The 15,874-nt window shown below is 42.6% G+C and overlaps 3 protein-coding genes across 3 annotated transcripts in view; 1 reads left to right on the forward strand and 2 right to left on the reverse strand.

Annotated features, from left to right (window-relative positions):
- LOC135093838 (lipoamide acyltransferase component of branched-chain alpha-keto acid dehydrogenase complex, mitochondrial-like) overlaps positions 1-4,860 on the reverse strand; it is a 9,534-nt gene extending 4,674 nt beyond the window's left edge. Inside the window, exons 1-6 of the mRNA XM_063993397.1 lie at positions 4,703-4,860; positions 2,846-3,054; positions 2,324-2,502; positions 1,505-1,656; positions 804-948; positions 33-169 (exon numbers count right to left, since the gene is read on the reverse strand). Coding sequence (XP_063849467.1) covers positions 33-169; positions 804-948; positions 1,505-1,656; positions 2,324-2,502; positions 2,846-3,054; positions 4,703-4,789 — 909 coding nt within the window. The 5' untranslated portion in view covers positions 4,790-4,860. The remainder of the gene's footprint in view (positions 1-32; positions 170-803; positions 949-1,504; positions 1,657-2,323; positions 2,503-2,845; positions 3,055-4,702) is intronic.
- Positions 4,861-6,364: 1,504 nt separating this feature from the next.
- Positions 6,365-12,769, forward strand: LOC135093839 (zinc finger protein 888-like). The gene is made up of 2 exons (XM_063993398.1): positions 6,365-6,734; positions 7,161-12,769. The coding sequence occupies exon 2, from the start codon at positions 7,577-7,579 to the stop codon at positions 8,753-8,755; it is 1,179 nt and encodes a 392-aa protein (XP_063849468.1). The 5' UTR covers positions 6,365-6,734; positions 7,161-7,576; the 3' UTR covers positions 8,756-12,769.
- Positions 12,770-13,088: 319 nt separating this feature from the next.
- Positions 13,089-15,405, reverse strand: LOC135093842 (cytochrome c oxidase subunit 7A, mitochondrial-like). The gene is made up of 3 exons (XM_063993402.1): positions 15,253-15,405; positions 14,342-14,440; positions 13,089-13,468 (listed from the first exon to the last, which is right to left on the reverse strand). Exons 1-3 carry the CDS (start codon positions 15,265-15,267, stop codon positions 13,325-13,327), a joined length of 258 nt encoding a protein of 85 aa, XP_063849472.1. The 5' UTR covers positions 15,268-15,405; the 3' UTR covers positions 13,089-13,324.
- Positions 15,406-15,874: the final 469 nt, after the last annotated feature.

Consider the following 15,874-nt stretch of genomic DNA (forward strand, 5'->3'; position numbering starts at 1 on the left):
TGACCCCTGATGACTCCTGACCCCACACTTACATTAGCCTGGGTCATAGTGCGCACCATGGCCTTTCTGAACCCCTTGATGGCCTCTGTCTTGTCCTGGCCCAGCACCACAGGCAGGGAGGGGGCCAGGCGGGGAGGCGGGGTGGGGGGCAGCGGGGTGGACGGCGGCCCTGGAGGAAATAACTATAGATAAGTAAACAGATAAGTAAATATGATAGTAGTTGTTGTAAAGTGCACGGTGGAACAGGGGAAGGTAATTAATGAGTAGATAAGTAATAATAACAGTAATGGTAGTGATAATAATGCCGTTTTCTGTCCCAGTTACTGTCCAGGGGAATTAAATGTATGAGTGGTATATAAAAATGAAATTAATATATCTATCAATTTATAGTCAAGATTGTACAGGGAAATTGAATAACTGAATGTGTGTGAAGATGTGCATCAAACACTTATTAAAAAGTTAACCTAACCTAACTGAACCAAACCAAACCAAACCTAAGCTAACTTAACCTAACCTAACAAGAACCGAACCTAACCTAACTGAACCAAACCGAACCTAACCTAACCGAACCGAACTGAACCTAACCAAACCTAACTTATCCTAACCTAATCTGAAGCCAAAAATAAGTCAATGAAAACATCAACCTAACCAAAAAAAACACAAATCCAACCCAACCAAACCCGACCAAACCTAACCTGACCTGACCAAACCTAACCTAACCTAACCTAACCTAACCAAACCTAACCTAACCAAATCTAACCTAACTTAACCTAACCAAACCTAACCTAACCTCACAAACTCACTAGAGGAGGGGGGAGCTGGGGCAGGAGTGGGCGTTGGGGAGGGACCCGGGGAAGCCTTCTGGGTCTTCTTCTCTAAATATTGCAGCAGGTCCTCCTTCATGATCCGGCCGTCTCTACCACTGCCCTGGACGTCGTTGAGGTCAATCTGGAGAAGGTCAGGTCAGGTCAAGGTAGGTTGGTGATTTGATTATTTTTATTTATTTATTTTGGTCGGAATTGTTTATTTATTTTAGAGCGTTGATTTTATTTATTATTGTTTATTATTATTTATCTAAGTAGATCATTAACTTATTATTTCTTTATTTAATAGTGACACTAATGTTTTTCTTATTGTTCACAGTTAAACTTACAACAACACAAGTAAAGAGTGCAGAATAGTGAAGATGTACGAGCAGCAAGCCTAAATGCAAACAGATTAAGAAAAAAAGATGCATAGATTTTTTTAGAGAGACACGATGGCTTGAAGTCTGCCTGTTCCGAGAGACATTAACGGACAAAATCTTTAAACCGAGACACAAACCTAGCTGAATTAAATCAATTGCATACGAGACACACGAAGATAAAAAGAAACAAATGCCCAAACAAAACATTAATATAAGCATTACCCTTAAAAAAATAAATAAAAAAATAAAAAAGGTAGATCTTCTTTTACCTCCTCCTCCTCCTCTCCTCCTCCTCCTCCTCCTCCTCCTCCTGCTCACCTTATGTTCAGCAGCCATCCTCCTCACAGCAGGGGTGGTCAGAACCTTGCCACGGGGAAGGGTAAAGTTTGTACTCTGCCCTGAGGAACCCCCTGTAGGACGCCCCACAGAGATGGCCTCCCCCTCCAGCACCTCAGCTCCCACCGAGTCATCTGTGGCAGGAAATGTGACATAGAGGGAGGGAGGAAAGAGTGTTATGCATTTGTAAGGAAGGAAAGTGATGCAGGGTTAAAATAAGTGTTGGTAATGAGGAAAGAAAGTAACACAGCGATAAATATGGTGAAAATACGTGTTGATAAGGCAGGAACAAGTGATAAAGGGATAAATATGGTGAAAATACATATTGATAAAGCAGGAATAATGACACAGGGGTTAAAAATAGTGAAAATACATGTCAATACGGCTGGAACAGTGACATAGGATTAAAAATGTTGAAAATAAATGTTGAAAAAGCAGGAACAGTGATACAAGGGTTAAAATATGTGTTTGTAAGGGGGGGAAGTGACAAAGGGTTAAGATACATGTTGATAATGAGGGGACAAAGTGATAAAAAAGGAAAGGGACAGGGAAATGAAAAATGTATATATAAAGTCGCATATAAATAAACTTTTCCTGCGCCAAAAAATGAAGGAAATGAAAGACACTGGAGAAAAAAATGGAAAAAGATTCTTAAGAGCAAAAAATTTAAACACTAAAAAAAATATATAAAAACTAAATCAATAGAAAAAAAATAAACAAACAAATAAACAAGTAAACAAATGGATAAACAAACAAAACACTAAACCTAAACAAAACAAAACAAAACCTAACCTAACCCACCTTCCTTGGACACCTCAATATCGACCAATGGCTTGCCGACCAGAGCCGTGTCATCCACCTCGTAGTGTAGCTTCTTAATCACCCCATCGTAACGGCTGGTTATGGTGACTGAAGCCTTGTCCGACTGCACCTCACATATACTGTCAAACTGGGCAACTGTATCCCCCTCATTAACAAACCTGAAGGAGGAGAGATGGTTATGTGTGTGTGTGTGTGCGTGTGTGTGTGTTTACCTAGTTGCAGTTTTCAGAGTTTAAGTGACTCGAACAAGATCCAATTTTCTTTTTACTCGTCTTATTCTTCCTTCAATTCGTAAAGGTCCTGTTTTCTTATCAACACTTTTTTTTATTTTATCTTCCTTATTCTTCCTTCAGCCTGTTCACTTGTCGCCAAAATCTCCTCTTTTACTTCAATAATAACCTTTGTGTGTGTTTGTGGTAAACTGTCCATTGTGTTTAAATGTTTTCCTTCCTTCGTGTGTGTGTGTGTGTGTGTGTGAGTGTGTGAAAGCCATCAACTCACCACTCTCTGATCACCACCTCCTTAATTCCCTCTCCTATGTCAGCCAGGAGGAACGGCACCAGTCTGCAGGCCGCGGGGGAGGTGTGGAGGGCTCTAGCACATACCCCCGGCACCCTCCCGCCCAGAGTGCCATGACAGAGGAGCACCGGCACATACAGGGGCCCAGCAGTCTTCTCCGAGGCGGCAAGGGAAGCAGTTGTTTTGTGTCTCTGAAAAAAAATAGTTTATGTTTGGAATAAATTAAAGCATGCAGATTTTTATGATGAGTGAGAGAATATTAGTTTGTTTATGGTTAGGAAAGGTTAAGTAATAATAATACCTTTATTTTCTAAGTGCTGGTTGATCATAAACAACACAAGAAAATAAATGAGGAAGGCCCAAGGAAGACACAAGGCCTACACATGGCAGTCCCTCTATAAACACACCTGCATACTTCCACCTGCGATCTATTAAGCCTCCGATCTTCTTTTAAAAGCTCCCTAATGACTCAGCACTAATGACCTGATCAACGAGTCCATTCCAGTCGTCCACCACTCTATCTGAGAACCAATTTCTTCTTATCTCCTTTTAAATATAACTGACCCTGTGATTTTTGTTCATGTCACCCTTGTTATGTCCCCTGTACCACTTAAAAACTTGCAGCGTTGCCAATATAACCACAGCAGTGTTATCTGGGCTTGCAGTGTTGCCAATATAACCATAGCATCATTATCTGGCCTTGCAGTGTTGCCATGCTAATATATACCCAGGTGTTCTTCAGGGTAATAAACTGCTTGTTAAAATTTTATCATGGCCTCCTGAGCTCCTAGCAACAAAATATATACATAAATACAAACATATACACATTTTTTCTCTTAGATGCCTCAAATCTCCTGTTAATTCATATATAATTCCATTCATGGCTTGTTTAAACTTTTACCAAAATTTGAAGTAAGGGCAAGTGAAGGATGCTGAGAGAGAGAGAGAGAGAGAGAGAGAGAGAGAGAGAGAGAGAGAGAGAGAGAGAGAGAGAGAGAGAGAGAGAGAGAGAGAGAGAGAGAGAGAATTAAACTATGGAAAAATGTGTGTGTGTGTGTGTGTGTGTGTGTGTGTGTGTGTGTGTGTGTGTGTGTGTGTGTGTGTGTGTGTGTGTGTGTGTTTCATCGCTTTTTTCTTCATTCCTTTTGGTTAATTAATAAATGAAATGTTTGTAACCACCTACATGCAGTTTTCTTTAACCACACAAGGTCCGGGGGCTCTGGGGAGTTCCTAAGGGCGCGTAATGGGTAATATCCCAGGGTGTTTCTTTATCCACGGCTTATGACTGTCACCTCACCACAGTGGATAACAAGGGGTGACTATGGTGATTTGATGTGCTTGAAAACGAGTTGGCGCCGGCAGTTTGTAGAAATATACCAATAATAATAATAATAGCGATGTTTATCTATATACCCGGCCGGCATTCCCACACGGGGCGGCCCAGACAAGGTACCACTCTCTCACACAGCATTTAGACTCTTACCCTCATCAGCTCCTCGTGGAAATGCAATAATAATAATAATAATAATAATAATAATAATAATAATAATAATAATAATAATAATAATAATAATGACAGGGCCAAATTCAAGAAACAAGTATTTGAAGCATAACTCAACAAAAACAAGTCCTGGACAAACAACAGCAGCAGAACACAAGCACAACACCGCCCTCATCACAACTATATACATGAGACCAATGAAATTACCCCATTGCTTGAGATGAAAGGGGGGGGAGGTGGGCCGGATAATCACCCTATTTCACCCTAAACCGGGGCTTATTTGACGCCATTTTCCGTTACTTGTGGCGTGAGGTAGTGAACTATGACCCTACACTTACTACTGTCGTTGTTATTCTCGGGGTGTGGCGGAAATAGTGAAAATATCTTGGTCGTAAAAGCCGACACCGACCAGCAGCCGCCGCCATGTTGTTTGTGACCAGTTCGGGGTAGACGTGCTCGGCTCCTGAGTGCCTGGGACCTTCTGACTATTATCCGTGATGGTTGTTTTAATGATTCTGGGTGCATTTGTGCGGCGCCTGTATGATCACACCACCATGCATCATAAACTGCAATTTTTTTTTTCGCGAGCAATTTAATATCGCGTCTTTTCTAAATTTATGTCTGTTTTTAGTTGAGGTCATTATTCCATTTCACTCGTTTTCCTGTGATTTGTGCCAGGATGGGTCGGCCAGCAAGCACATGGGGTCACAGCGGGTCATGTCGTGACGTCAGCTGCCTCACCGCCCCGCGCGTGTGACAATAATGAAGAGAGAGAGAGAGAGAGAGAGAGAGAGAGAGAGAGAGAGAGAGAGAGAGAGAGAGAGAGAGAGAGAGAAAAAATGTCTAAAAATAATGGGTAATAAGTGCATCAGTCAGTTAGGGCGTGAAAAGGAAGGTGTGAAGCTGGTGACTGCTCGCTGACTGCCTCCCCTATTTCTGATTAACCTCAACGTAATTAGTGAAGGAAAGTCAATGTTGTCTTGCTCCTGTAATGTGTCTTGATATTTGTTATTCTTTGCTTCACTGTAAGTAGTACCCGTGTTCTGAAGCGCTGCACAGTGATGACTCCTGGGGCGTCTGTGGCAGCAATTAAGGCGCCAGCTAATCAATCATATTACTGTTCACACATTCCTCAACTTTGCTTTTAACGTAACTGAGAGTGTGCTCTGAGCCAGGTGAAGAGGACCGTTGCTTCAATACCTCCAGGATGCTGGCGGGATTAACACTCATATTGACTACATTACAGTCAGACTACAGTGCTTGCAAGGCAGCCTGACTGTCAACAAAGAAATATACATCTTTGTGAAGGAGATCAACAACACGTAAAGCCTCAAGAATGGCAAGAAGCCGCCTGGGCACCTCAATGCAGCACTGTGATGGACTTGTTACTCTCTGGAAGTCATTGCCTGCTTCTGTATCGCCTCCTTCCTATTTAAACTCCTTCATGAGGGAGGTTTTAAGACACTTCTGTTTTTCGATAATTCCTTTGCCTTCCCTTTGGAGACTGGCACTCTACTGGCTCTTGTTTTGGAACGTTTTTATTACCCTTGTCCAGTGGGAGGCCGCATAAAAAAAAAAAAAAAGCTATTGATGCTGCGACAATTTGCCAGTCTGTCACTAGGACCATAAATAAAAAAAAAATAAATAAATAAAAAACATCTTATAGTAGATCATATATATAGGAAATGGTACAGTTATATAGCAGTTTTTATTCTAGTTTCCCTTTCTCCAGCTTCACGTTACTCCAGAGAAAGGTGAGAAAGAAGAAACACAAATAAAAATATAATAATATAATAAAAGTATATAAAAGTAAACACATGGTTAATTTCAGTAAAAAAAAATAAGAAGAAGAAGAATGATTTTAACACAACACTAGTAACAAAAACACTCTCCACACCTCTCCCTCCATCACAACCCCCCCCCCCCCCCCCCCAAAAAAAAAAAAAATTTCGATTGGCTACACTGATATCACGTCAAAGGAAAACAACTCAACATGCAATTGGCTAGACAGCTATGACATCACGTGAATGACACACTGTGATTGGTTGACCGTATATGACGTCACCGCCCACAACAAGCAGCCATGTGTGTTTGTTGACATTATCTGCTGTACCTTCCATTTTATCCTCCCACCTCACCTGCCTGAGTAATTAGATCCCCGGCGCCTCACCTGGGCATGAAGAGGAGCCCCTAGAGTCCACACAGGTGGAAGAACGGCGCGAAATAAGAGGCCAGGAGGGAAAAATGGCGGCGTGAAATAAGGAGTGTAAATTTTTGTTAGGTGTTGGAAATGTCAGTCAGATTTTATATTTTTCTGCCCACCGGGAAGGAACGCGCGGACTGGACCATGGAGGCCACCACGGGGGAAAGGTAACCCTGGGGGGAAGGCGAGGGGGGTCAGGGGACAGGGAGATGAGGAGGGGAGATGAGGGAGGCTGGAAGGATTAGATGAGGGAGGCTGGGAGAAGCAGGGAGATGAGGATGATTGGGAGGACAGGGAGATGAGGGAGGCTGGGAAGAGTATTGGAGATAAGAGAGGCTGGGAGAAGTATGGAGGTGAGGGAGGAGAGGAGGAGTAATGGAGATGAGGGAGGAGAGGAGGATTGGGAGATTAGGGGGAGAAAGGAGTATTGGAGATGAGGGAGGGTGGGAGGAGTATTAGATTCTTTCTCTCACAAAATTGATGTACAAATATTTCCTCTCAGAAAACCAAAGTATTTATTCTTCTTGTCACAAAAGTAATGCATAGATTCTTCTTCTCTAACAACTAACATATCAATTTTCCCTCCTTTTCAGAAGGTGCCTGGAATCAGCCTGAGCTGCACAGACCAGAGTGATGCCTGTGTCTGTGGCCGCAGCGTGAGGGGCTCTGAGGCGGCAGTGCTGGGAGCCTGGCACCACTCATCCACAAGCCTCACTCTCACTTTCCTGTCAACATTTGATGAGCAGAACTAAGTGTGCTTTTCTTGTTACTAGTGTTTGCAGTCCCCAGCCAAGCTATTGAACTGAAGCATTAAGACAGAGTGAGTGAAGAGGAAATATATCAGAAAAATGTTCTCTCCCTTCTTTTGTGGAGTGAAAATAGGAGTGAGTGTGCAGACAGTGCAATGAGTGCAGCGCTGCGCTGCGGCGGCGGCGGCAGTGTTGGCGCGTGACGGCGGCGTGCCATGAGGCGACGCGGTGCGGCCTGAGGCGCTGCACGGCACGGCACCATGAGCAACGCGGGGGACAAGTACCGCCACTTCCTCAGCATGCACAGCCCGGCCCAGGGCGGCGGGGGCGGGGGCTACCAGTGCAGTGAGTGCGGGGAGCTGTTCGCCGAGAAGGCCGGCCTGCGCGAGCACGGCCTGCACCACGCCGGGGACAAGCGCAACCTGTGCAACCTGTGCGGCAAGCAGTTCACCCGCAAGAGTGACCTGAGCCGTCACCTGCTGATCCACAGCGGGGAGAAGCGGTACAAGTGCGGGGAGTGCTGCAAGCTGTTCACCCGCACCAGCGACCTCAACCGCCACGTGCTCACCCACAGCGGCGAGAAGCGCCACATCTGCGGCGAGTGTGGCAAGCGCTTCACCCGCAAGAGCGACCTCAACCGCCACATCCTGGTGCACTCGGCAGACAAGCGGTGCGAGTGTGCGGAGTGCGGCAAGCTGTTTGGTCGCGAGGAGAGCCTGCGCCTGCACATGAACGTGCACTCTGGCACACGCAAGTACCAGTGCGAGGAGTGCGGCGAGCTGCTGCCAGACGGTGCTGGCCTGCGCGCCCACCGCTTCCTGCACACCGGGGAGAAGCCGCACAAGTGCGGCGGCTGCGAGAAGCAGTTCACCCGCAAGAGTGACTTGAACCGCCACGCCTCCATGCACAGTGAGGAGAAGCGCTTCAAGTGCCCCGAGTGCAGCCAGCAGTTCGCCCACAAGAATGAGCTGAGCGGCCACATGCTGGTGCACTGCGCCGAGCGGAACTACAAGTGCCAGGAGTGCAGCAAGCGCTTCAACTGCAACTCCAAGCTGAAGCGCCACATGCTGGTGCACACCGGCGAGCGCCACTTCAAGTGCGAGGTGTGTGACAAGCGCTTCAGCTGCAACTCCAAGCTCAAGAGACACATGCTGGTGCACAGCGGAGAGAAGAACTTCAAGTGCGACGAGTGCGACAAGTCCTTCAACTGCAACTCCAAGCTGAAGAGGCACGTGTTTGTGCACGCCAACGCGGGGGATGGCCGGCCGCGCGACAAGCAGGTGTGCGACGGCTCCTTCGGCCCGGACTGCTCCTTCATCATGCCCGACGCGGTGAACGAGGTGTTCGTGATGCCCGGCGCCGTGGCCAACCATCAGGTGTTCGTCAAGGAGGAGACCCTGGAGGACTGCGTGTTTGTCAATAAGATACACTTCCAGTGACTCGCGGCTCCCCCTCCCCCCTCGGTGTGGCCGGCAGGTCCTCAGCGGTGCCCTCTATTTATTCCATGCCAGTGATGTTTCACCACAGGCTGTGTGCTCAAAGGTCTTGCTGTCTTGGCCTCGCTGCTCTTCACAGGCTGCGGTGCGAGGTATCACAGTGTTCAGGGCAGAGTTGGTGATTTCAGTGATCATCTGACAGTTACTGGGTTTTCAAGGATGTTTTCATGATTCTGGCAATACTTTAACAGGCTCCACTGGAAGGTGTTATAGTTTTCAAGGCAGAGTTGGTGATCTTAGTGATCATTTTGCAAGCTAGGAGAAATTACTATGTTTTCAAGGGCATTTCCAAGATTTTAGCAATAGTTGAACAAGCTTCAGTGCAAATCATTATGTTTTCAAAGTTGTTTTCATGATTCTTGTGAAGGGAAGGTACTAGGTTTGAAGGGTGTATCCATCAGTCTATCAATAACTGAAGACTGTAGTAGAAATTAATAGGTTTTCAAGGATGCTGTTAATCATTCTATAATCCAAGAGGCTGCAGAGAAAGTTGCAACATTTTCATGGCCATTTTAACAATTCCCATGAAAGTTTAACAACAATTCGGCCTCATGGGGAAAAAAAATGAAAAAAAATAAATAAATAAATAAATAAAAACACCTTTGAAAACCTGGCTGACCTTCCCTGTGACCCTTGAAAGCAACCAGGGAAAGAGAGCAAAGCCTTTCAAAACACAGACTGGGAGTTTGTGACAGGATGGCAGTGTGGGGCAGCCAAGAGATGTCCCAGTGAGCGATGGCCAAGATGATGTCAGTGTTGGGCGAATGACTTGTGTATGACGCGTTTATGAAGCGTTTACCCTTATTTGTAAGTATCTTTGGTAATTCCAGCCATTTATCTAGTGATGTTTATGTTGGGGAGTGTATGTGTGCGTGTGTATGTGTGTGAAAGCGAACTGGAAAATCTTACGAAGAGATGAATGAATTGTGGGACTGGTTATAGTAAATTAATATAGAAATAAATGAGATTTGTATAGGAATGAGTGTGCTGACAAGATTACTTGATGAATGGAAGAGGTGTGGCTGAGATCCCATAGAGCAGTGAATGTGGAATAGATAGAGGTGAAGTGATGTAAAGGAGTAAATGAAGAATGGATGCTGTCATGATTATGCAGTGAAATGAATGAATGAATGTGAAAATGGCTCAGTTATGGGGGAGAAGTGAATGATGACAAAAAGACGAGGAAATGACAAAAATGAGATGAGAGGGAGGAAGGATAAGAAAGTAAAAAAAGAAGGGCAGGAAGAAAGAAGTGACACATAACTGAACAAAGGAAGGGAAAAGGAAAGAATGAGGAAGGAAGAAATAAAGAAAATGAGAGAAAGCAGGAAACAAGGAAAGAAGGAAAGGAAGGAAAAAGAGACAAGGGAGAATATGAATGAATGAATAATGAATGAATGAAAGATGAAGAAAAATGAATGATGGAGAGGTAGATTAGACACAGAAATGAACGTGGAATGAAGAATACAGATTATGCAGTAGAGTGAATGCAATATTGCCAACACAATGACAAGGAATCATAAAAAAACAAAAACTGAAGATTATATATAGAAAAGCTTTTAAAATAACAACTTTAAAGCCGTATTCTGAACATTTCTACACTACACCACTACTTTCCAAAGGCTGTAGTTGAAGTGACACAGATTTTTAAGGGTGTTTTTATGGTTCTAGTGACAGATTAGCACAATTTATATATTACCAACTGGAGAAACACTCTTTGCAAACCTGGCTAACCATCCCTGTGACCTTGGGAAGTGGTGACAGTGCGGACCGTTTCAGAATACAGGCCTTGATGCAGAGACAATGTTTACAGTGGCCAAGGGGACTCACAAGTGGATTCAAACACTGTACTAGGTGGTAAAAGAGTGGAGGAAGCACTATATTCTGGTAACCCAATCAATACTCTGTTGTAGCAATGCATAGAAGTCTTTAGGAATACTTAAAATATATACAGACTCATATCGTCATCATATACCGTTTTTTTTAATTTATTTTTCATTGCTGTCTGTTTTGTTATAGTTTTTTTTTTTTTTTTTTTACTTTACACTAAGGTTAGAGAATTTAAAGTTTTGTGAAATTTGTTGAAATCATCGTGTTATTTATTGTTTAGTTAAATCTGTTTATGTCAGGCCGGCAATCACTGAAAAAGCACCAGATATTTTGACACACATCCAGTCTTAGCCATGTCAGCCCTCAGCCCTTGCTGGAAAAGGGTAGCAGTAGTAGTAATAGTAGTAGTAGTAGTAGTAGTAGTAGTAGTAGTAGTAGTAGTAGTAGTAGTAACCACACACACGCACACACCAAGGCTATCTCCCACAAGAAAGGTTAGCCGAGAGAAGGCACACACACACACACACACACACACAGCTCTGAATTAACCCTGCTTTCTTCCCTTCCTTGCAACTTCCACACATATTTTTTAACTGAAATATGTTTAGTTCTGTGGTGTAGAATATACAACATTAATCTTTCATCTCCCGTTTACACAAGTCCATGCAAACTTCACACTTCTAAATAATACCAAATTGACAGACATGCACAGATTGGGATGCAGTATTGATGGGTGAGTTGTGACAATGCTAATCCTGTGACCACCACCACCACCACCACCACCACCCTTGTTCACATCCCCAATCTCTCGGCCCTCCTGACACACGTACTTGATAGTCTTAGTTCAGAACAGTCTGGGAAATTGTACAAATAGTGAGGTCCATATTCTAGCATAAGAGAGTGGATGAGGTGGAAATGATTGACTGACGGATGAACTTAGATAACAGACAGGCTTTCAATTGTTTTCTCCTAGGTCGTTTGGTTTTCCTGTCTAATACGCAAAGGGAAAAAAAGTCAAGTTAAAAACAGTGGGTGCCTAACCAGACAGCCTGAGAAATTAATGGATCCCTTTTAATAGTCAGTGTTTTATATTGAGTGGAAAATGAGACTAGTGAGGAATGGAAGCTGTGAATGCTGGAATGGGAGCAGATTGGAAAGTGGACTAATCTAACCAATGAGTGTTTATATTCAGTGCAAGAGGAAAGAGAATGATGAGGACTGGAATGGGAACAGATGAAAAGTGAGCTTATCAAATCAATGAGTGTTTATATTCAGTGCAAGAGGAAAGAGAATGGTGAGGACTGGAATGGGAAGATTGAAAAGTGAGTCTATCAAATCAATGAGTGTTTATATTCAGTGCAAGAGGAAAGAGAATGATGACGACTGGAATGGGAACAGATGAAAAGTGAGTCTATCAAATCAATGAGTGTTTATATTCAGTGCAAGAGGGAAAGAGAATGAAGAAAACTCAACACTGCAACGTACATTAAAGTTATCTTGGTGACAGCTTGATGTGTTTTCCTTATCAAGTGAAAATAAAAGGAACTGATGAAAATTAAACATCTTGGACTTGAAATAAGGGAAGCTGCAAGAAGCCACCAGGCCTACACGTGGCAGTACCTGTTGTGACGGAAAAGAACAGACTGGTGCGAATGCGAGAAAGGTAAACAGTGACGTGTAAACAGATCGGTAGAAACGGATTGGTAACTTAACCCATGGAAAATGATCTTCACTATATAAAAAGAAGAAAGAAAAGTGTTTGGTATACATATAAAGTACACTACTGCAGTATACCCCAAGTGTAAATATACATACACATATTACTATATTACTACTACTGCTATACACATAAGTAATGCTTGAAGTAACCTAAGTGTACTACTGTGTATTACTACTTTGTCCAACTCAAGACATCTCTGTAGTGTGTATTATATTACCTGGTTAACTATTTAAGGTGTGTGTGTGTGTGTGTGTGTGTGTGTGTGTGTGTGTGTAAGTGTGTGTGTGTGTGTTTTGCCATTGGCTGTCCCTCAGTATATGGCTAATTAATGATAGTGCTGCTGCTGCTGCTGCTGCTGCTGCTGCTGCTGTCCTGGCAATACAGTAATACAGTGTTGCAACCTGGAAGTGGTGTTTTGTACCCTGGTCTTGAGAGAGAGAGAGAGAGAGAGAGAGAGAGAGAGAGAGAGAGAGAGAGAGAGAGAGAGATTTATATAGAGATGAGAGGTAGATATGGTACAGAGAGAGGGAGAGAAATAAGAACACCAGACTCAATACAAAACCACTACAAAAAAAAAAATAAAATAAAATAAATAAAAAAATAAAAATAAAATAAATAAAAAAATAAAAATAAAATAAATAAATAAATAAAAAATATGAAAAACACCCGCCCCAAACACCACAGCAATCTCCCACCACCACCACCACCACCACAAAACAAAACACCTTCTCTAACGGATCACTTTATTCCGCACCTTTACAACCCCACGGTAAAAGCAGGGGACGAAAAATCGAACACACACGACCTTATATATACAAATAACCTAGTCGGTCCTTTAAGTGAAGTTGACTATCATTAATTAATCCTCTGAGAAAGTGAAATTCATCGTTACAAAGTTCGGCTCTGAGACTGAGGAATGACGAGGTTGGGGAAGAGGAGTGACTGGGGCTCGGAACATCCATTCACTTATTCTTGGGTGGAAAAGCCATGGAGAAATAGAAGTTGAAGCACATGAACAGCCCAACACCAGAGATGCCCAGGGTGGAGAGGAAGAGCAGGTTGTCCATCACTCCGCCCTTCAAGTGGATTGGCAGGCCGTTGTCGATCTGTGGAGGGAGGAAAGGCTGGTGGGGTGGTGTTCCTCATGGTCTGCTGTGTTACTTCATTGTTTTCCCTCCAGCTGTGTTCAAGATAGGTATTCCTGAGGGAGTCTGAATGTTTATAATTGGGGAAATGGTCTCTCTCAGCTTTCCAGTGGGTCTAGTTGCAGCTCCACGGGTTTTTAAGGGTGTTTTTATGATTCCAGTGACAGATTAACAAGATTTCTATGGTATAAAGAGGTGAAACACTCACTGGACTACTTTTAAAAGGCTGTAACTGAAGTGATATGGGTTTTCAAGTGATTTTACAATTCTAGTGATAGATTAACAAGATTTCTACAGTATTAACTGATACAACATAATTGTGAATTCTTTCCAAAGGCTCTAATTGAAGTTGCACAGGTTTTTAAGGGAGTTTATATGGTGCTAGTGACAGATTAATAAGATTTCTTCAGTATTAGCTGGAGAAACACACTTGTAATTAACCCTAGCTAAGGTTATAGAAGTTTTTAATTTTTTTGGGGGGCCCTGGTAACAGATTAACAAGATTTCCCTATTTAATTGAAGTTATGCTAGTTTTTCTAGTTGTCTTTATGGTTCTAGTGACAGATTAACAAGATTTCCACATTTAATTGAAGTTATGCTAGTTTTTCTAGTTGTCTTTATGGTTCTAGTGACAGATTAACAAGATTTCCACATTTAGTTGAAGTTATGCTAGTCCTTCTGATTCTAGTGACAGATTAACAAGATTTCCACATTATTAACAGAAAAATCACTCTTGAGAACCCACCTATTCAGCTCTGGCTTCTGAAAAAATATGTGGATTTTCAAGGGCGTTTTTCTGGGCCTACTGACAAGTTAACAAGATTTCCACCTTACCTGGAACTCCTTCATGGTGGCACGCAGCTTGTTGTAGCCCGGGTGGGCCTCACTGCGGGTGGTGCGGGCGGTGGTGGTGGCCAGGGTGCGGATAAGAGCCTGTAAGGGAAGAAGAAAATAAATAAATAAATAAATACATAAAAATAATGTTAAGTGTTTAGGGAGGAAAAAATTTGTAAAAACCTCAATTGATCTTTTTAGTTACATATGAGTTAGAATTAAATGAAAGAATGTAACGAAACTTAACCTAGTCTAACCTAACCTGACCTAATTAAACCTAGCCTAGCCTAACTTAACTAAACCTAACTAATTCTAACCCAACCTGACCTAGCTATATCTAACCTAAACAAATTAAAGGTAGAGAATAGAGCACAGCCTAGCATAAAATGAATAAAATAACCAAACTTAACCAAGTCTAACCTAACCTAACTAACCCTAGCCTAGCCTAACTTAACTACACCTAATCTAACTAATCCTAACTCAACCTGACCCAGCTATATCTAACCTAAACAAATTAAAGATAGAGAATAAAGCACAGCCAAGTATTAAAAATAAATAAATAAATAATGGAGCATTTATGGAAGCAACCGTACCAAAATATATCAATAAACTACTTATTTATGGCTAAAAATTAGTGTTTTTTTTCTTTCAATCGCGAGCTACACAGTGAAAGAATCCAGCCTGAGTGACCCCGCACCACAAGACCACCAGAAATGAGGTCACGGGAGAACATTCCAAATCTTGACCCAATCAGCTGATCAGAAAAACATTGCGTCATCGGTCTCTCGCCCTCCATACTGCCGCTAATGGCGCCTTTCCGGGGGATATCTCACTATTTCCTGGCCCTATTTAACTTACGTGCTGCTCTGATGTGGTATGCTGTGTTCAAAAGGTTATATATATGGCCTTACCCGGGAGCAGTTCATCTTGCCGGCGTGTCTGTTGGTGTCCTGCCTCTCTCAAGATGGTGGTCGACGGGGAGAAACTTACGGGTCTTGATTTGACTTTATTTTATTTATTTATTTTTTTTTCGATGTAGGAGAGACACTGGTCTAGGGCAAAAAAAAAAAAAAAAAATGAACAAAAAAAATTTTCACTGTATTTTCCAGTTCCTAAAAGAGAGATCAAATGGATTATTCAAAATTGGGTGATAAATTGCCTTAAAACCTCACACTTGAAACCTCCCCGGGCGTGGAAGAGATGGGAAAAAATGCCAACGTGATATTTTGAAGGGATTATCGTAAAAGAAAAAAAAATCACTCAGACTGTGCGCCACTAACCAGTAAAGTTTGAGAACCTCCGATCTAAAACAATAATACTCTCTCTCTCTCTCTCTCTCTCTCTCTCTCTCTCTCTCTCTCTCTCTCTCTCTCTCTCTCTCTCTCATTAGATACTTGTTATCAAGAGCATTAAATTATTATGTTGCTATGCAGTAGTAATAGTAGTAGTAGTGGTAGTAGCAGTAGCAGTAGTAGTAATAATAACAATAGTAGTAGTAGTAGTTGTAGTTGTAGTTGTAGTAGTAGTAGTAGT

This window comes from Scylla paramamosain, chromosome 44 (assembly GCF_035594125.1).
Source record: "Scylla paramamosain isolate STU-SP2022 chromosome 44, ASM3559412v1, whole genome shotgun sequence".
In the NCBI taxonomy this organism is placed as follows: Eukaryota; Metazoa; Arthropoda; class Malacostraca; order Decapoda; family Portunidae; genus Scylla; species Scylla paramamosain.